Source organism: Dromaius novaehollandiae, chromosome 6 (genome assembly GCF_036370855.1).
Source record: "Dromaius novaehollandiae isolate bDroNov1 chromosome 6, bDroNov1.hap1, whole genome shotgun sequence".
Lineage (NCBI taxonomy): Eukaryota > Metazoa > Chordata > Aves > Casuariiformes > Dromaiidae > Dromaius > Dromaius novaehollandiae.
In genome coordinates, this window is record NC_088103.1 from 27,684,758 (window position 1) to 27,705,830 (window position 21,073).

The 21,073-nt window shown below is 42.4% G+C and overlaps 1 protein-coding gene across 1 annotated transcript in view; it reads left to right on the forward strand.

Moving 5' to 3' along the window:
* Window positions 1-868: 868 nt before the first annotated feature.
* The window catches only part of WDFY4 (WDFY family member 4), a 152,105-nt gene continuing 131,900 nt past the window's right edge, over window positions 869-21,073 (forward strand). Inside the window, exons 1-8 of the mRNA XM_026110249.2 lie at window positions 869-1,001; window positions 4,331-4,495; window positions 9,572-9,844; window positions 16,343-16,457; window positions 17,080-17,183; window positions 18,634-18,780; window positions 19,408-19,597; window positions 20,683-20,872. Of these exons, the coding sequence (XP_025966034.2) occupies window positions 9,584-9,844; window positions 16,343-16,457; window positions 17,080-17,183; window positions 18,634-18,780; window positions 19,408-19,597; window positions 20,683-20,872 (1,007 nt within the window). The 5' untranslated portion in view covers window positions 869-1,001; window positions 4,331-4,495; window positions 9,572-9,583. The remainder of the gene's footprint in view (window positions 1,002-4,330; window positions 4,496-9,571; window positions 9,845-16,342; window positions 16,458-17,079; window positions 17,184-18,633; window positions 18,781-19,407; window positions 19,598-20,682; window positions 20,873-21,073) is intronic.

Here is a 21,073-nt window from a genome sequence, read left to right on the forward strand (position 1 = left end):
GGGGCAGCGCCGCAGGAGCCGGCCTTGGCCTCCCGCCCGGGGCTGTGCGCCCGGCCGAAATGGCGGCGGGACGGGTTCCCTCGCGGGCTCCCGGCGCCGCCTGGCAGCGGCCTGCGGCTGGGGAGGGCCGTTTCTCCTCCTTTTCGACTCTTTCTCGGTTTATTAAGCTTTTCCATGTAACCAGGGGAGGTGGAGAACCATAAATCGCTTGACTTCAAGAGCTGGGACTTTAAAAATGTAAAGAAATCGCAGTATAGCCACTGATGGGGGAAGCGTTGGCTAGGTCACAGCACGGCCCTGCCGAGCGGGCCGGTGAGCCCGCAGAGAGGGTGTCTGCGGCGTGAGGGGACAGCGGCTGGGCCGCCAGGCTGCGGCTCGGTGGCCCTTTGCTCGGTGGCCCTTTTCTTTTGGGTGAATCACTTCTTCGGGGAGCTTTGCTGCAGGAGGGGAACTTCTCTTTCTGTGCAAATTCAAAAGCTTGCTGAAAAAATAATGGTGATTGAAAATGATAGCGAAGCAGATGGTTTAAATTTTTGTGTTGCCTATCAAGTCTCACTATCACTTCTGCCATTGAAAGGGGGGGGGGGAATTGAAACAAAACAACTTCCCTTTGTTCTGTTAAATAAATGAAAAGTCATTCAATGTCCAGTTCTTCTTTTTGAGAGAAAAAATAGGTGGATTGTAGCAGGAAAAGTCAGGAGTGGAAAAAATGCAGCTGGCTCAACTTTTGGATACTTTGCAATGCTGAGTGGGACATGTTTACCTGGCTTTTTTCTTTTCTAGACCAAAGATTATGGATGTGCATTGCAAAATGTATTGTCTGGGCAATGACAGCTGTATTTTCTTTCCTGTGTCTGCAGGGAAAGAGACTTGCTGGAGGAACGAATACAGCCTCCTCTTCGTGAACTTCAATCCCATCTGTGTTTGCAGTTCAGCTGCAGGATAAGCCTCCTGGGCAACGGCAGCTGTGCAGCAAGTGCCAGAGGACATATTTGCTCTGGGTATAGCTAGTCATCCCACTTGATGAATTTAATGAAACTGAAATGTACTGCAAGTTGTTGGGTTTCAGGAAAAAACGGCAGTGGTTGAAAGCCTCAAGCTGGAGAAGTGCCATGGCTTCTACCTGTCCTGGACCACTAAGATACCTAAGATGCCACAGTGTGGGCGATATTACTGTAAAGGCATGAAACAAGTTTTTCCACTTGTATGTAGAAGTTGGAGTGACAAGAGACAGAAGCTTAATTAAAATGGATATAAAGCACATTATTTGAGCCTGTAAGACAGATGGACCTTGTGGTTATCTCCAGCTCCTAGCCTCAGGCAGCCCAGTGTTGCTTAGCGTGATTGCTAAGGTGTCTGAGCCTGGGAGGAAGGAGCTAGATGTGCTAGGATGAGCCAGGGAGAAATTGCTTTTGTGAGTGTTTTTTTTTTTTCTAGTTGTGTTGGTTACTAGAGTTCTTTGCTGTCTTTACGTAACTGTGAAAGGCCTGCATTCAGGTGTGGTGAACAGCTTGAGGAAACCTTCAAAGCTAGTTTGGTGAAGTGTGGCCATGCTGGATTATACAAGCTTTGGTGCTTGTATGTGTGTGGGGTTATCTGGAGTGACTTTCTTGACAGTGCTGGGAGGGATATGTAGAACTTCTTGAAAAGGAAAGCCCCTTTTGCTGTCCATCTCCAAAAGTGTACTAATTCTGGGTCAGATCAGATGGACAGTGTCAAAACTGCTCTGAGAAACTAGAAGCAATGGAAATGGCTACAGAGCTTCAGTGCTAGTCCTCTCTTTCCAGGCGTGGCTGTTAACACTGACTTAGAGCTGGCAGCTCTCTGCATACACTGTGTTCAGCCCAATAGTGACTACGTGTTATGCACTAGTTATAACAGGAATATAACAGTATGTAACAGGAGTACCAGGGATTAGAGCAGGGCGGAAGGTCAAGATTGCTCATTTCAATCCTTGTACCTGCCTTGTAGTTGAAGCGTGGGGCTCCATCTGTTGATGAAGGCTGAATGGCCCTGAAGTCAGATGTGATATCGTCTGTGAGTGTCTGGGGTGCTTTGGGTACAGTAGCTTCGGCAGGAAGTCTTGTCTTCACTGGACCATGCAGGATCTACTTAGAATGCAGTTTCTGGTCTGTGTTGGTAGAGCCAGCTCCTGCATCCAGGAGGTTACTAGCATATTTCCTAGAAATCTCAACCAAGAGCAGGGTCCCTTTGACCTGGGTGCCCTGTGTATAGATGCACATGTAAGGGTGTAGGAGACATGCTTTTATCTGTGAGACTGGGGAGAAAAAAAGGACTAAAGAAAGGCAGGATTGTTCTCCCCATTTCTGTAGGTGGAGATGTGGTGCAAAGGGCTATTAAATAAATGGCCCAAACTGACAAAAGGAGTGGTAGCACAGCCTCCTACTGCATTAGCTATTAGCTTGTCTTTACCCCTTGTGTTATTTTTACTACAGGTAATTTGGTTGCAGCTGTTTTGCTTCAGTGAAGCGGAGATGAAGTGGAAGGAGGGGTAAAGCTTTGGACTTTCAGACCCATCAGTAGTTAATGCAGAATGAAAAAGAAAAGTGTTGCTTAGTCTGCAGCATGAGTGAGAAGTCTGCTAGCAACTGTGTGACTTGTCCCGACAGCATGTGGTGCGGGGGGGCTCCACCTGGATAGAAGGCTCCTGGGAAATAAACTTCTCTGATCAGACAGCATGGAGGGGCTGCTGCAAATGACCTTCTGTTTTGTGGTTTTAAACTGACACTAAAAAGGGGAAATGGAGCAGCAGTGGTAACGTTCAGGCTTGTTTTTGAGCTAGGAAAGGGAAAACAATGATGTTCTCTCTGGAATGGTACTGATATGCTCTTCTGTGTCTCTGTGCTTTTGTCATACATCCCACCACTGTGGTTTTGGCTAGATTGAGCCTGGGAAAGTGTCAGCTAATATTTGAACAGCCTAAGGCAGAAAAGTAGTAGATATGTTGGCACAGCCTTTTGCAGGTAACGTGAGCTTCCTCTGCATGTGCCCAGAGGTCTTGCAGCCACGCTGGTGCAGCACTGAGCTCAGCCAAAAGCGAGGCTCTCGGCTGGGCTCCTTCGAGTGGGCTCAGTGGCACGTTTACTGGAGCTACTCCATGTGTGGTTGGCTCGGAGGGTGAGCTTGTGTCTGCTTGGAAAGCACTGTGCAGATATACTTAGTTTAGCTAATGCTTTCCAAATCCTGGTCAACCTGAGGCTGCTGTCTGTACAGCCTGGAGTAGCATATTTTCCTCAGGATCTAAGAGATGTATTTCTGTTTGTTCCAAAGTTAGAGCTGCATAATTCCTAGTATAATCTGTATAAGGATAAACTGAGCCTGTGATTTTACTGCTGCCTTTATCATTGATTTTCCTTTTGGTAAATATATTTTCACAGTCAGAAATAAGAACAATCCCCTGAGAGTGTTGTGTGCTGCATTGAGAAAGGTCCCTGTGGTGTATAGGTAATCACTTTCCTGTCTTTCTCTTAACCTAACTCAGTACAACAGTGAATTCCATCCCTTGGAGACTTGCTGCTTTTAGCTATGGAAGCATGAGGAGCAGCCAGTCTGAATACTGCTCTAGTTTAGCTGGAAGGAATGGTTATTTTTTTCTCCTGAATGCTTTTTCAGGCATTGGAGTTGAGTAAATGTTAACAGAAAACAGATGGCTTTAAACATTTAGAATAGAATCCCTTCAGGTTTCAGTCACCGTAATGCCATAGTCCCACCAATTCTCAAGGTCACCGTAAAATTCTCTGGGAGAAGCAGTTTAGGAAACAGCTGAATTTCCTGTCTAGAAATGTTTAAACCCCTTCAAAACCAATCATAAAGCCTTTCGGACATGTGTCATTAGAAAGAACAAAAAAGCGAACAGACAACTGGGAAGTAGTCTTTCCCTGACCCCTTAGTTGACATACCGTGCTTGTCTGCCTCTTGATCCCTGAGCAGTTGTCTCAGCTATTTCAGTAGGGAGGCCAAGGACTCAACATTCACCTCAGCGTTTGCATGTGTTTAGTTCAAGGGCACTGCATTTGGGGAAGGTACTTCAGCTGTTGCCTGTTCTGTGTGGACTGACTGTACAGAGAGCATGAGCTTTGCAGTGGTGAATTCCTTTGGTAGTTTTGTACACTTTAAATTTTTTTTTTTAAAAAAAGGGCATCTTTGTGATATGATATGGGGGAATCTACTTAGTTACTCTTGACCCAGGGAGAGGCATGCCCTGCCCACCAGCTTCATGCAACAGTTGAATTGCTCTGAGTTGCTTTGTGTGCTTAGCAGGTCCTGAACGTATGGTTCATTTGCTCTTCTCCACTTCTGCTTTCCTCAGGAAATAAGTACAGCAGCTCATCAAGTGATTCACAGTGGAAAGTTTAAAGAGCAGAGTGGGAGCTGCTGGGTGCACCAAGATGCCTAGTAGGACAGAAGCAGTAAAGCCAATTTCTCTGCACGTGGTTATTGCCTGCAACGGGAGCTGCTGAATCTAGGCACACAGGTATGAAAGCAAAAGGAAGAAACTGTTGAATTGTTCAAGGAAGCTGCAGTATTATCCTGCAGTTGTTTTCTTGTGACAGGATCATTTTCAAACAACAAAGATTTCAGTGAAAGGTCGTCCCAAACTGTGGCATAAAGAGGAAAAAGGAGCAGGGGTTTGCCTGGATCCTTTATTTTGGAGATGATGATAGAATTGCAGGTGTGAGGGGTATAGCTGTTGCTGCTGCTAGTGGCGATTTGTTTGATTTGGTTTAACTGCATGCCGCTGTCTCATAAGCTTTTGTTTTGGGATGATCGGAATTGCCATTGGTCTTGTTCCTTTGAGGTTATTTGTTACAATTATATTGTCTGCGGCTAGCCAGATGCATTCTATGTTTGCTTTTGAGCTGGGCATTGTTTCATACCTCAAAAACAAGTCCGATATCTGTGTTTCTCAGCTGCAGCAGGGGCACATGCAGTGTAAGTAAAGCAGAAACTGTTCCCAGTTAGATATTTAGAAGCTACTTTTTGAAACGGACAAAATGAAAATTGGTACATGAGAGAGAGGGTGATTCAGTTTTATCACCACTTTTGGATTGCATGGAAAAGCTCTTCAAACAAAAGTAAAGAGAAATGCAGTTCAGTGTTTGAGACTAAATTAATGATTTGCCAGGTTTCTCTTGCAGAGAAGCCTTGTCCAACTGGGATTTACTCAAAATGAAAATATGCTTGAACAAATTAAGCCCTACTGTAAATTAATGCAGCTCCTTTGGTAGTGATGGTGTCATACCTCCTTGTAACAAGCTGTAACCGGGTAGTTACATTTCTGAAAAAACAAGTTACGTCTTACTGAACTGAGATTTGTTCTTCAAACAGTACTCAACCCTCTCTAAGCTGACAAGTGTTTTAAAACTCCCCTGCTATTCATACTTTGTCAGTGCTTGGTTCAGGGTACCAACCAGGTTAGGCCACTGTTGTACAGAGTGCTCTGCCAGAACTTGGGAAGAGACAGTCCCTTCCCCAAAGAATTTACAGTCAAATAGACCTGGCAAGAATAAGTAGGGAGTTGAATTTTGTAGCTTTTTTGTAATTCATTGCAGTCCTTATATTTGGGAAGATAAATAGTATGATGTCAAAGTGTAAATCTTTTTGGTGTTTTTTTAGGTTTGCTTCATGAAATACTATCTTAAGTTTGATCATTAAGCATAGGACCAGAAGGTGTAAATAACGTAAGAAAAGCAGAGGGAGCTCGCTTCCACTGCTTGTATCTGTTATGGCATTGGACAGCTTTGCTTGGGAGGTAGTGGAGTCCTGGTTGCTTTTCTCCTTTAAAATGATTGATTGGCATGACTATTTAGAGAACTGGCTTAGTCTGGCTGCCAAGGAGGGGATGGAGGTACAAAGAGGCATCGCCCAATGAATTTTGGCATGCTGTGAACTGTGTGTTTCTGACAGTTATCAGAGTGTTGGGGTTTAGATTACCATTTTTTTCCAGATACTTACTGTAGAAAGAGGACCAACATGTGAAATTTGCTGTCAGACTTCATTGTGTTTCAGTCAACCATCTTGCTGTGAGACTCCCCCCTAATAACAAACAATTTTAACATACAAATTAATTTACTGATCTTGGTACAAATTGGGATTTTTTAGCAGGAATGGATGGGATCAGTCTTTGGACTGCTGGAGGAGTTAATCCTAGGTAAATACAATTAAGTCTTGATTAAAAATGAGCCATTAAAAAAAAAATCTATGCTTGTTCAGCCAGTAAGCTTTTAGTATCAGCACTCTGCCTATGCTCCTGTCAGCTTTGGTCAGGCCTTCCTTCCCTTTTGTCTTATCAGTCTGAAAAGGCCCAGCCACATGGCAGTGTGATTTCAGACAGACTTCATTTAGAACAAAAGGGAAAATACATGAGTGAGTTCTGCTTCCTCTTTGTTAACTGATAGCACTTTCCGAATGATAGCATTCGATTTATTTGATGTATTTTCACTAATATGTCTTTTAAAATATTTGTTACTTAGACTTTACTCTTTATATCATTCTGATATTTATAACTTACCAAAACTGAAACAAGCTCTTAATTTACCCTGCAGATCAGGACAAGTGGTGGAGTGCGATAGGGAGCCAACAGATTAAACATTTTAAAAATATATAAGCTATCCTTAATACTGAAATCTCAAATCTTGGGTCTGGGTGTGCTGATTGGTTCAGGAGAGTAGTTATCCTCCACGAGGAATAGAAAGTACAAAGGAGTTAGAAGCCCAAGTGAAACTGTAGACCCAAGAAAAGGCCATTTGGCGAAGGAATATTTAAAGCAGATAGTGCAAATGCAGAGAACAGACTAAAGTTTGGGGTTTGATATTTAGTCTAATATGCCTCGTGTAGTCCAGACTGTTGGAGTAAATAATGAAACAAATTGTAAGAACTTTGAGTGCACATGAAAATCTCCAGACATACATGAAAGGAAAATGAAGATTACATAGTCTATTACAAGTAAGTCTGCATTAATGAATTTTTGTGTGTATGTGTATACCTGGGTTTAATAGTTTCTTTGGAGAGGGGAAGATAGGAGAATACTGTCTGTAATCTCTCATTACATAGCTTCATAGCCTGAGAATTTGTTGAGTGACCAGTCTTGCTGTACCTTAGCTGTGCAACCAGCAAGAAAGGCCTACTAAGTAAATTATGCATAGAAGACGACAAAATTGATAAACACATTTGCCCGTCTTCAAGCAGTATCATTGATTGCTCAGTTGCTGGCTTTCTGAGATAACTGTAAACACTTCTGTTAATCTCTCTGTGCCTCAGTTTCCCCATCTGTAAAACGTCTGCTTCTGCAAAGGATTTTGAGAATCTTACACAAATGATCAAGCTGAATCTAGGGACTGGGTAGGAGTGTGGGTTACTTGTTAAAACAGGTATTTTACAAGTCAGGTCATAACATGGACAAAATACTGATATTTTATGCTCTTCCTGATGGCACTGATTTAGGCTTAACAGAGTAGCTTCCAAGGTGAGAGGGTTTCCTTGGGAGCAGGAATATGCCATTTGGGTTGTGACAACAGCCTCCTTAAAAAAGAGTGACTCTGAACTATGCTCTCAATGACTCCGATAAAATATTACCCAGGCTTTCTGAGCACAACGTACAGCTTGGTGATGATTCAAGTGGTACCAGGGCTAAATATAACATATGACAAGTGTCCCTCCCACACAGTCATGAGGAACAGAGTCTTCCTGTTTACTCTATGCAGGCACGGTCATCATACTTTTTCTGCCCACGGGGCTTTGTCGTTTTCCTCAATTATCTGTTAAAACAACAGCAGCAAAACCCAAAGTGTTTTTGAGGTAGGGAGTTCCAGATTGGCACTCCTACAGCCTGATCAAAATCTCCTAGTTCTTCATCTCCGAATGAGGAGTGGAGTATGGGCTATGATAGAGTAAGTTCCCATCTACTGGTGTGTGGAGTATCAGCATTCACATCCAGGGTAGATGTCTGCTGGGACCATCTGTTTACCACAAGTGTTCTGGTGCACAGTGACAAGGTGGTGTCAGCTGCCTGAGTGTGGAAGTGAAACTGTTCATCTGGCTTGTAATGGGCAGAGTGCTAGCAGTAAGCAAGCTGCATAGCTGATGGATGGTGAAGGCAGAGAATCCCAAAGGTAGTACTATTGTTAGCTTGTAATTCCCCAACCTGCCTCATAATGGTCTTTTTTTTTCTCTTGTTTTTTTGTTTGCTTTTGAAGGGAGGTATATGTGTATTGGTGTAGGAGGACTGACTCAATAGTTTCTGAATTACACTGCTTTTCAGCATTTTTACTGATACACTAAAACAGTAAGCGAAGAGTCACTGTAGAGAAAGAATCTGTTTCCTAGAAATGGAGGTATACTGTTGCTTTTGTGTTTTGAGCAAAGTGTAGTGATGTGTTGAAGGTTCTTCTAGGTTCTTAGAAGACAATAAATTGGTCAAGTAAAGCAGTGAGCTGTGTTCAGCTTGGTGACACTATCCCAGCTGTCTGTCTATGCTGTGATAGTTTCTGCATGTCATATCCCTGAATTCTGAGTAGTCAGACAGTGTCCTAGACACTAATCACCGTGTGGCTGATTTTGTTGGAGACCGGGAAACTGGAGAAGCTCGATTTCTACTGATACAAGTGTTGTGATTACGTAGGCTGTGAGTAGCAGGGTGAGGTCACAGAGGGCTGGCTATGGCAGAGGAGTAGAGTTGCTGTGAGTATGGAACTGAGTCAGTGACCTTCCAGAAGACTGTGAATTCAGGACTGAGAAGCAGATGAGAAGACGTGGGGTGGAAATGAGGATACCAGAAGGATTCCTCTATCTATAGTACAAGATGGTCCCATAGCGAGTTTGATATTGACAGAAATCAGGCTCCTAAAAGCACCTTGGTCCTTCACAAAGGCATATCCAGCTCAGTTTACAGAGTCAATGAAACAGGTAATGTAGAGAAAGTACCTACCTTTTGAACAGAGCTGTACATCTGCAGGACAGAAGAGCTGAGTGTTGCTACCTATCTGGGCCAGCTCACCCAGGTGGAATCCTGGGTTTGTCCTCACTGCTTTCATTCCAGCCAGCGCTTCCTCCCTGCTCCAGGTCCCTTGTGCCAGAGACACACAGCTTAGTTCAGCATCCATAATCAACAAAACGTGTAACCTGTCTCTTCAGTAGTGCTGTTCTGTTGCAAATCTAATGATGGTCATAGTTATAATTTCTGTTTTACAGTGGGGGAGACCGAAGTATAGAGAGAGTATCTGTCTCAGTGGTAAAGTTGGGGCTGCAACCCAAATTTCCTACCTGCTTTACCAGTTTGTCCTGCTGAAGCCCAGATGAGTTGTGTAGCATATGCAGGCACATCTCACGGGAGAGAGCTCCTTCATGTGATTGTAAGGGTAGCAATGCTCTTGTCCAGGAGCGGAGTGCTTAGCTATTAGAAGCAGAGGAAGAAATAGTAGCTGCCAGCATTTCCATGCTTCTAAACTCCCCAGCTCCAATGCTCAAGGCTGTCAGTGCCTTGTTTCATGGGACAATGAGATGGTGCGGGGTGATGCTACCAGTAAATAATGCAGTGTTTTTTAACTTGAAGTCTGATTTCAGCATGGACAAAGCAGCAGAGCTCACGCGGCAGCTCGAGGATTCGCCTGGCGAAGCACAACAGCAAGAGCAAAGCTCTAATGAAGGAGGTGAAGCAGAAGTGCCAGGACAGGCTGCTGGAAGCGAGGACAAGCTGCCCCAGAGCCATACCCTCCAGTGGGAGATTTTAGCAAGACAGTTTGTGGAGTATGAACAGGCAGCTCCATTTCTCATCCCAGAAGAGCAAAAGAGAAGGCTGCTGGACTTTCTTCCCCTCTTTTTAAAGGTTTGTTCTCCTTATTGCCTTCGGTATGGATGCTGAGGACATGCTTGAATTTCTGTGGTAGGCATCGTGTGGCCACCCTAATGGCCAGCGATGTTAATTGGTGCGTGATCTCTGTGTCTAGGAGATATGCCCTTTTATTCCTTTGGGAGGCTGGGGAAATGCAGTTTCTTGTCCTCCTTTGATCTAACTAACTTGTTATGTTAGCATGACAAAAGTATATGCAAGAGCCCTGCTTTATTTATGGGAATGGCTAAATTCTACTCTGGGAGTCAAGGAATATGCTGATGAAACAGGTAGGTTTCAATGTCAGTGCCATGTGAAGAGGTTACTCCATGTGTGTGTCATCTCTTATTACTTGGCACAGTTTCAACCTGGGATAATGTGGTTGTGGCAAGCAGCCAGGTAAGGGAAATGCAGGCACACCTGCCAGTCTCTGGGTGGAATTCTGGGGATAATGACATTGCTGATGTCTAATTTTAGTGCTTGAGAGAAGTTCTGTTATAGATGGGAAAACTGTGGCATGAGAAGAGGAAGGTCGTACCATGGGTCAGGGACACAGCTGGGACTAGTAGTTAACAGGCTGCCCCACCTATTTGATTCCCTAGACCTCCCATGAGCCAAAGATTTGTGAGATGGACACATTGAAAGGTGGTCCTGGGAGAATCTTTCCACGAGTGGGAGCCTTGAGTGTTGCTAGTACTTGCTCAAGTGTGTGAAAAGTGCAGGGAGCTCTGCACAATGGCAGAGGGTAGTAGTGTGAGAGCCCAGTGAGAGGAGCAGAAAACCTGGCTTATATTTAAATGCCATGTCCTAGTGCAAAAGAATGATTTTTCTCCTGAATTAGTCAGGATGTATATGGGCTGTGGAATTTGGATCTGTGTTTTTATGCTCTCTCACTATGTGAGTCTTTCAGAAAGAAAATAAAAGCTTCTTTTTGGTGAGACCATGTTTTAGTGATGGCACATTTCAACCATCTGTACGTGTGAGTGTTCACTGTTCTTAGGTGGGGAACAGATGGGTCTGAGTTCAGTCACCTATTGGAGCCATTTTCTAAAAAGAGTTTAGTGGGAGGTGGGGAAGGGGAAGTTGTTAATGACATGATCGTTTCATCTTTGTGGGAACACTGGGACGCTCATTTTGAAATGTTTGTGCGGGGAAATCACTGTCCTCAGTGCTATGAAATCTTTGGTGTTCATGATAGTAAAGAAGAAATAATGTCTAGAGAGTAAAGAACGTTTCACTCAGGTGGATGAAGCATGAACCTGTGAAGTCTGCAAGTCTTGGTGCAGAGTAGGGCTATGAAATGGCTGTAGATGCCAGGGCCAGTCAATGGGAGAAGTCTCCCTTTGGTGTCCGTGTAATACAAACAGATTAAGTACAGATTGAGTGGGTAGGACCTGGTGCCACCTGCAGCAAAGGCTTTGTAGTATTTGAGCACAGGCTTGCCTTGGCAAAAGGCAGTGCAGACAAAATGAACAGAACAGTCTGAAAAAGCAATGCATAGCCCGGAGTCTCAGACCAGAAGCGGCCTTCTCACTTAATCCAAGATGCCCTAAAGACATTTTATATAATGACTGAAAAAAAGCTTCTATATTTACTGCTTCCCCTTTGCTTCTGAATTTGTTTGCATAGAATTGTGCCCCTCCTGAACCAAAGCCCATATTTGGACAGAAGGGGTGTTGCTTTCTGCCTCGGTGCCTGTATTACTGGAAAAAAAAAATCTCTCTCTTTCCTTGCCTATCGCACTACAAATTCTGAGACAGACTTGGCTTTTCAGAGCTTACCACCACTTTCTCAGCTCACAAAAATCCTGGCTTTGCAGAGGGCAACATCTCTTCCTCAGTCTTCAAAGACTGCTCTTCAAAGTTAGATCAGATCACTAATACCATTACAGTTCTCAGTAGAGAGGCACCTTCTTATTCCATGAATCCACTTTTTAAATAGCTTGCTGCAAATACTACAGTTCTTCTCACTGCTATTCTTTGTCAGGAAATGTAGCCCTTTTGCTCAGAGCAGGAGACATCTGTTACTCCTTTCTTAGAACCAAGTTTTCAGAACCCCAGTCTTCCTCTGAGCTGCATAGGGAATACACATCCTTAATCCTTTGAGGGTATAGATTCACCCCAAAGAAAATAGCTTTGCTGTAGAAGATAGTTTCTCCAAACTGCCCCCCTCTTCTGTGAGCAATGTACTGTGGGTTTCTTGTGAAATTCTTCTCTTGGGGTTTTCCTGCTTCAAATTTTAAATGGAAATGAAATTCTCAGATCTTAATGTTTGAGTTCTGTTGCAGCTGTTTCACACAATTTAGTCTTTAACTGCCCTATGATGAACATGAAGTAAGTAGGTCTTTGCTAAGTAAGGTTATGTAGAATAACTTTGAATTTGATGATCATTAACTACGTATGAATAAGGAGAATGTCTTCTATGGGAAAGTCATTTTGTCAAAGCAAAACCTTCAAAGGACTGAGGAAGCTGTTGCTGCTGAACAAAGGTGAAGAAATCTGCAAAAATCTAGAAGTCTTATGAACTTAGAGTTTAGAGACAGTGAAGCAAGAAATCGTGTATTTATGCTCAATCACACTTGAAGAAAAATAAAGTTTAGTACATCCAGATAGAAAGGCAGCTATTCCCCAGGAGACTGAGTGTCACAAAGGCACTGACTATTTTTTACATATGCAAACCCATCATATATTTCTCTTCTGTAGAGCTAAACTTCACACACATTCAGATTTGTGGAAAATGATTTCCTGAATTGTGCTAATGCTCACAAATAGGGAATTTTAACTTCCTAAAAGATAGTATGACTTCAGAATGTACTGAAAATGGAGATGCAAATTTCTCATTGACTTAACGTTTGGAACGTTTGGAGACGGATTCTCTCCCTCGCCTTTTCTGAGATGAATCGGAAAGGAAGGAACTGCACTGCTGGGTAGGCATTTAGATTCAGATGTATAGCTAGAGCATTTTGGCCTTGCCTCATAGATTTAGAAGTACATTGTGGAGGATCTGGCCCTTTCGCTTTGAGTCATCATATCCTTCCCCATAAGACATTTACTCCCTTCCCTCATGTAAGAGCTTCCTGCTTTGTTCTAAGTCCCTGATCTGGCCTGGGAAAACACATCTCAATTCAAATTGTACCTGCTGTAAAGCTATGCGGGCTGACCCCTTCTCTTCCTGTTTAACTGGGGCCTCTGCAGAAGTCCTCTTCCTCCATGGAGGATTTTCATTCCTGGCTTTTCCTTTCCTTGTTTGATCACTCAGGTGCCAGTGCATCTCTGTCTTTTTGTCTTAGAGTGCTTTGGCTTTTACTCTGGCTGGAGGGAGAAGGCACTAACCAGGGGCACAGTTGGGGTGTGGGGGGCTCATGACTCACTGATGTTTCTGGATACAGGAGGAAAAGGTGTAGGAGGAAGATATTAGCCATCTGCTTGTGATTCAGGCCCAGGCTAGGAGTCATTTTATTGTGACCTCTGTAGCTTTCCCCTTGGTGCCTCAGAATGACAAAAGCATCTGAATGTTATTTCATGTGGTTGGCTTTTGAGCTAGCCTATCTCCATGAAGGACCTCAGGGCCTCAGAGGGAAATACGTCATCCCCCTCAACACTGCAACAGGGTCTGTAATTCCATCTAGCTCTTCTGACATAGTGCTCTGTGTAAAACTGTTGGGAGTTCCCCTGATTTGCTGCCTGCTTGTTCCCCCTAAGCAGGAAGGACAGATGTTAGCAGCAGAGAGGGAGCTCGCAGCAGAATCTTAAACATCTAGAAACTGCTAAGTTTAAGAGGAGGGAAAAAATCAGATCAGGCTGGCATTTTTTGAGTTCCCCTTAAAGGCAGACATCCTGGAATAGAGTCAGATTGATCTTCTTCCAGATGCAGACTTTGTGTGGGCTCAAAGATGAATATGAAACAGATTTGGGACTGTCTTTAGTGGAGTGCATATTCTAGATGTTAGTGTCTGACCCACATGAAGTTAAACCATAAGACTGTAAACTGAAACAGTAGAAGCCTGGTCTGTAGTGAGGTCGATTGGCTAGGTTTTTGCACAAAGGTAGCACTGCTGTGAAGCTGTGATTGCTGCTCTCTGCTGGATGTGGTCTGAACTTTTACAGTCTGAATTGCTTTCTGTTGGCGGACATCTGAGTGTCACCAGTATCCTCTGAAGTGTTCAGAGCTACTGTTTTCAGGGAAAAGTGACAGAGATCTATTCCCATTTTCTTCCGGAAAGGATGTAACACAATGACAGACATGGTCTATCCTTAAGTGGCTGTGGATTTCTTGTTGTTGTATTTTCCTAGCCAATCCTTACAGGTCTTTTCTTGCTTTCTACATCAGATATGGAGTGACCAGGGGACCTTGTGGCTGTGACTGAGGTTCTCTGAAGATCATTTTTCATTGAAATCTGAAAAAGTTATCTTGTTTTCTTTTTAATACTGTGTATTAAAAATGAACTGATATGAATACCGGGCAATTGCATTTCACTCTTTTGTAGGCAAAATAAATGTAGTTGCACACACTTTCAGAAAAGTCAGTGCAGTGCACTCTGCATCTAATGAAGCCAAGAGAAGGCGCTGTCCTGATTGCTTTAGCTATTCTCTGCTTGCCTGATTGCAGGTGTGGCAAAAGGACTGGCACTTTGTGGGGGGAAAAAATAGCTTGTCCGTGAGCAGCCTTCAGAGCAGAGAACAAACAAGTAATTGAAAGCAAAGGTACAGAATGAAATATGCTTGTAGAAGAGCTTCTCAGAGTTGCACTGATTTCTTAGCAGCCAATATTAACGGGATGTCTGCTCCAGATTATTTTAAGAGAGTAATTGCCTTATTTTTGTTACCTTCCTTTCATCATCTGGCTCTTACACCTTTTTTTTTTCTGGATTGAGCTTGTTGAAGGAGGAAACCGTTGCAAAGAAACTTAAGGTTGCTGGGGAAAAAGGGGTCCCATCCTGATCCTTGGACGTGACTGCAGCACTGTTGCTAAGTAGTATTCTAGTGTCTGTGATGTTGGATGTTCTGTATAAAAGTAATGGTACCTGACTTGCAGAGGCTAACTGGATGTGATAGCATTAGTCTACTGGATTTTTTTTTTTTTAAAGTACTTTTGAGATTAAACTGTTTTTAGAAGTCTGGGCAAAGAAACCTTTAGTAGGGGTTCTTTTTGTCAGATTCAGAGCAGGGAACCACAGATCAAGTCTTCTTGTTGTTCCTGTTGTTGGTTCCGCATTGACTTGCTTGTCCATTCTTGAACAAGTAATTTATAAACAAATATTATTTTCCTTTATTAGCTATACATCTAGGAGAATACCTTCCTGTTTAGGGGTGCTTATTATAGTGTAGAAAATGTTGAAAGTATGAAATTTACCAGCCCAGGATTTCTAAACGTTTCAGAAGTGCTTCTTTTTCTATAATGGAACTGAACTATAGTTATGATTTAAGCTGGTTTGTAAGTCGTTAGCCAGGCAGGAGTGTCACTCCTGGTATTGCAGCATACATAGTTCTTAATCTCATAGACAGATGGGTTGATCAACTCATATTATTGCTGTGAAAGCATATCTAGTGCCTTCAGGGCTAGGGTATTGCTGTTATTCAGCTCCTCTTCCATGCTTTGTTTCATTTCCTTAGTTTGTAACAAAGGTTATTTCTGTCCTGCAAGAAATTCCGGGTTTTCTGGCCCTTACTTTCATCCTAAATAAGAGTAGAATTTAAAGACAGAAAACTTAGACATGCTTTAAAAAATATCCAAGGGATTTTGGCTTTGTCCTGTGATTTTATTTATTTTATTTTATTCCAGCAGGTCAAATCAACTTGTTGACCTGAAAGAAATAGTTCCGTTTCAAGAGAGCTTTGACAGTGAAGTACTTCCTGGGAGCTGTAGTCCTGTATTATTGTGGCTGCTTTGTGACAGATCTGTTGCAGTGCTTCAGGAGTGCTGCAGTTCAGTCCCGTTTCAGTCTCTAAGTAGCTGAGACTGTGCAATGACTTGCTGAACACGGAAAATACATTTTTAAATTTTATTTCTACTTAACTGAAAACTCCATTTTTGCTGATGATGAGCTTCAGTTTTGGGAGACCAGTTTTTGAAGAAGAAAATACTTTTATTGGAAAACTCCTAGACAACTGCAGATGTAACCTCTTCGGGGTATAGAGTGTGCACGTTGTATTTGGCAAGTGACTAGCATGCTTTTTTCATACAAATAATTGTGGTGCACTGGCTATGACATGCTTTTACACTGTTTTGGTTGTATGCATTGGGGAAAATATGTCAATGTTCTCTAGCAGGTGCACTATATTATTGAAAAGGTAGTTCCAAGTTGACTCCTCTGTCTGTGGTGTTAGGCTCCTGCCTGTCTGACAAACACTGCTAGACGGTACTGGTTCAGGGAGGGAATTTTGGAGGGATATATTAACTTTCTGTTTATTTATTTACATGTATTAGTACTTCTCAATACACCAAAGACATGCTGTATCAAAAACATTTAAACAGTTGCTCCTGCTTGCGTTTCAGGCCTGGGAAGAATCAGCTGGAGTAATTGTATTTCCCAACATTCAGCTATTAGCCAGCGAAGTTTCCAAACTTCTGACAAAAGAGATTAAGAGGAGCCTTAATGGCAAGCCTGCAGGTAATGATCACGTGCCACATCCACTATGTGCTTATTCTGGGGCTGTGCTGTTGTTCAGCTGTCATCCATGTTACATTACACACTTAGCATGAGGGAAATAAAGGGGAAACAAAAAATGCCAAATGTTGCAACTGGGATCTTTTAGTTGGTGTGAACTAGCATTGGTATTTGAGAATTGCACTGAAAATCTGGCCTTGTGTGCATGCCACGTTGACCATGGTTTTGGAACCTTTGCAGATGGAAATGTAGAATACTGGAGAAATGCAGTAAAATAGCACGTTACACTTACTATTCTGAGAAACTTTATTAATGGGAAAAGTACTGCTAGTCACACGTAGCTTTCCTGTTGGCTGTCATATGCTCTTTGTGTTGGTCAGCTGGCAGAATTGATGAATTTAGCTGGTGTTTCTGGTGAAGCTTTTAAGTTTGTGAAACATTTTTAGTTTATATTAACTGGCCTGAGCCTGGTGCTGGGTCAAGATCCTTTTAAGTCCTTCCATTCATATCAGTGGGCTTCTGTTACTGTAGTTTTGTTCAGTTTGTCAGATCTGTTAAGAAAGGATCAGTGAAGTATTTTCATCTTTCATTAAGGAATTAAAGTTTAATGTTTTTGTGATAACAGAGGAAGCTCGGTTAGCCTTGGAGCAATTGCTGCAACAGAAAAGGGAAGTGGAAGGTGGCCATGTGCTCCTGAAATTGGTGCATCTCCTCTCACAGACTGACTTGGTAAGAGAAGTGACTACAAAGGCTTTTTGGTTTGGTTTTATTTTCTCCTTTTTAGTTCTGAGAAGCTGAGCAGCCACCCCAGCAGTGGAACATCTGTGTCTCATAATGTACGTGCTGTACCCAGTACTTTGAACATCAGCATACTCAGGGCATGCAGTCAGATAGAGGGCATCCCACTAGGTTTACAGTCCAGGCTTTTGAAAAAGACGGGGGTAGTGCTCTGTCAGATGCACTTTTGTTTTGATCATAGGCAGCTGTTTTTTTCTAGTATTCCTCTGATTTTCTGCAAAACATATCCCTGCTCCAGCCTTTCTTTGTTACTTCAGCTTATGTATCAAGGAGATGACTAAGCAAGGATATCTGTCTGTCTGATAGCACTGTGGTTAGATTCTTCATCTTGATAGCCTCTTATTTTGAAGCACTGCAAGGCATTTAATAAATCCTACATGTACAGCAGCCCTGAATGCTGACTGGCATCGGCAATACAGCCTGCTGGTGGTGTAGAGGGGGTGCAGTTGTCCCCAGCATTGAGCTGAACAGTTTGTGTCCGTCTTACTAGGATAGATGAAAATAAAATCTTACCGTCAGCTGTTAATGGGCATGATCTGTGTCCCAAGAAAGAGCTCTATAAAATTATGCATTGGTAGTCACAGCATGAGGTTCTTGGTGAGGTTTGTGATAATCGCAGATCTAAAATACGTTGCCATTTTTTGTAGCACAGCCTACACAAAACTATGTCACAAGCCTCACTCTTCTGTTTAGTTTGCTGCTGATTTTGTTGTTGCTGTGATTATTGCCTGCCAAGCAAGCACACTGTGAGGTTTCCTCTTCTCTGTAAGTTTTACAGGGCCGTGGTGAAGATGGAAAGAAACCAAGTCCCAAGAGGAAAGCCAAGGCCTATGGAAAGAATGTTTTTTTCATTTATAAAAGCTGTGATTAGAAGTGTTTGTTCAGTTACTCAATTGATTACAAATATAAAGGCATTATAGCTAATTAACGCTATGCTGTGTCAAGGATGGAACAAAGACCTTGTGCTTTTAACATAGCAAGCCTCTATAACTATGGCTGCCCAGTGAACTAATGATAAAGAAGGCACTGTCTGCTCTAGGGCTTACTACTAGTTAGCTGCTAGTTAGTTTGCAGATCAGATGCTTAATCTCCTGCAGGCCTTCTATTGCAGGACATACTAAGTAACTCTGTCAAAGCTCAAGTTCAGCTGGGGCAGGAAGTCCTGGGAACAGCTGGCGACACACTGTCAGTGTGCTTGCTTCCCCCAAATGCTTTTGTACAGTTCTGGTACGTGGTTGCCATGCTTGTGTGCTCTACAGCAGTTATAAGAATAAAATGCTTAAGTAGCTGGTTCATGTGGTATGACTGCACCCAGTGTGTAGAAACACAAGGAAAGTGCATTCAGTTTCTGGAAGGGCTGATTTTGATTTTCCTTACTTAGAGGACTCTGTGGAACATCATTGGATCTGGCCTTCCAGCCGCTCTGATGCAATGCCTGTACCTTTTCTTTACTTTTCCTCTGAAGAAAGGCAGTGATGATGGAGAGACAAGTGAGGATGACACTCAAACTCAGGAGATGCTTGTTCAGGTGAGATGCTCCTTGGGGTGTTTCTTTGCCCTGAGCGCTCAGATGTCCACTCAGACTTTGGATTGGAGCTAGTGACTGTTTTATTTTGCCATCCTCCTTAATACTTGTTAAATGCTTTTCAGTCCCTAAATTTAATCCTTTCTTTGGTGACATTTGAACCAATCTAAGATGACACTGCTATAACTTTCATTTTGTTGTTAAACAAAATAGCATGACTTTGTAAATTGGAAAAAAAATCCATTTAGAATATCCTAATGGTAGTTTTACTTGTTTGTTTCACTCCATCCTTCCCCAGGTGTCAGTATCAAATTGTGATCCCCCCCCCAATTAAACTTAGCCAAAACTGATGATGGATGGAACAAACTATGATTTGATTTTTGTTCTTCAGTTAAACCTGATTTTCAGCATCCAGTTTTTATTCACTTGTTCCTATGTGTAGGTGTTTGGGAGGGCTTTGATACTATGGTGCTACAGTCCCCTGTGAGCTGCGTAGTGACCTTGCCTATAGTTTTGTGCTACTTTGGTTTCTGGTGGGTGTGTACAGCTATGGTCAGTTTGGGGATTTTTATACCTCTCTCAGATACTTGCAGGTGTGTGTATTGCAGCTGATGTGTGTTTATTTTTCAGATAATGCGTAATATATACAAAGAGGAACAAGGTGTGGAGGAACTTCTGGCAGCTGATAAACTTCAGTCATTAATTATAGCAACAGCTTCCCTCTGGGACCAGTGTAGTCCTTCATGGAAAGAACCCACAGGCCATGTGCTGCGAACAATTTCAAAGGCTCAGACCAAAAACAGCATTGTGTACTTACAAGGTTTGATTTAGTAATTTGGCTTTTCATTTCCCCATATTTTCCCTGAGAATGAATTCACAAAGTCTCCCTGGGTAGAGACTCTTATATCATCTGGTAGTCAGTCATCTGCCAAGTATGGGCTTTCAGCTTTCTAGATAGGAACATTACTTAGTGCTGATAGAAAACTGGAAACTGATTTTTTTTTTTTTTTCCCCTCTCCCTACCCAAAAATGTAAGTCAGAGGCAAGAGCCTGTCCCACCCCGTCCCACTGATGCAGGCAACCACAAGATTTATTACTTTTTTTTTTTTTTTTTTTTTTTTAAATTATGTGACTTGCATGTGAGTCTAAGGCTCGTCAACACTAAATACTGTTCCTCTGGTGATGCCTTCAGCCTTGTATCTTTTGGGACGATGTCATGATTGGTTCTGAGTGATACCCTCATTTTTTCCTAGGCTTTATTAGAGTAAGCAATTTTCTTGTTACTAAGAGTTGTAAAGGTCACTAGTCTCAGTTTCTTACAGGGAAAAGCATCGTTATAATTTTTTGTTGTTTTTCTTTGTTTTTTGTTAATTTGGTTTCCTGGGTGAGATTGAAAGACTGAGCGCAGTAAGTTGTTTAGGAATTTGGAAGTTCTGCTGGAAGGACTGGCCACCAGGTTAGAGGAGAGACTAGATTTCATTGCTCAGAGCAAAATATATATCGCATTACACATGCCTTATTGAACAAAGAATTGATCTGTGAACGCTGCATAGAACGTGCGATTGACTTAGTACAAGACAATTAAATATTTTGGCCTCCACTTACTTTGTACTAAGACAGCCAGATTCACTGTGTATCAGTTTTGTTGGTTGGGTGAGACATTTATTGAGACTGAATCAGCTTTTGGAGGTTAAGCAAAGAAATGTATGCCTGCTTTAAAAAAAAAGAAATGTTCTTCGTGTAGCCTCTGAATGTGATTTTTCTATCTTCTCCTGCCTTTTCTCTCTAGAAAAAGAGTTAACTGTCTCTATTTTATTGGGAAATTGTTCCATTTTTACTAGTAACTTGGCACTTCTTTGACTATCAGTCCTTAAATACCTGCTATAACTTTTTTTTTTTCCACAGCTGTGGACTGCATTAAAATAGCTATTCAGAATCTGTTTAAACTGGCTGATGCCCTACCTGCTCATGACATGTGTGAAGCTGTTAGTATCATCTTGTGTTTTGTGAAAGACTCCTATCCCATATCATCAGCTTTATTAACAGAGTTTGAGAATAATGATGGCTACCAACTCCTGCTAAAAATTTTACTCAGGCAAGTATGGAGGTTTTTAGTGGGTTTCTAGAGGATAGTAAAACTTCATTTTCAGAAGGTGTGATGGTCTGTTTTAAAATGTAGAACACTTTAGGTAATTCTGTGTGGATGCAAAGCCAGTAATAACGACCCTGGAATTACAAACCACCTTTGCTATTTCAGGAGAGGAAGCAGTGCATCACTTCTCCTCCTGAAACTGCA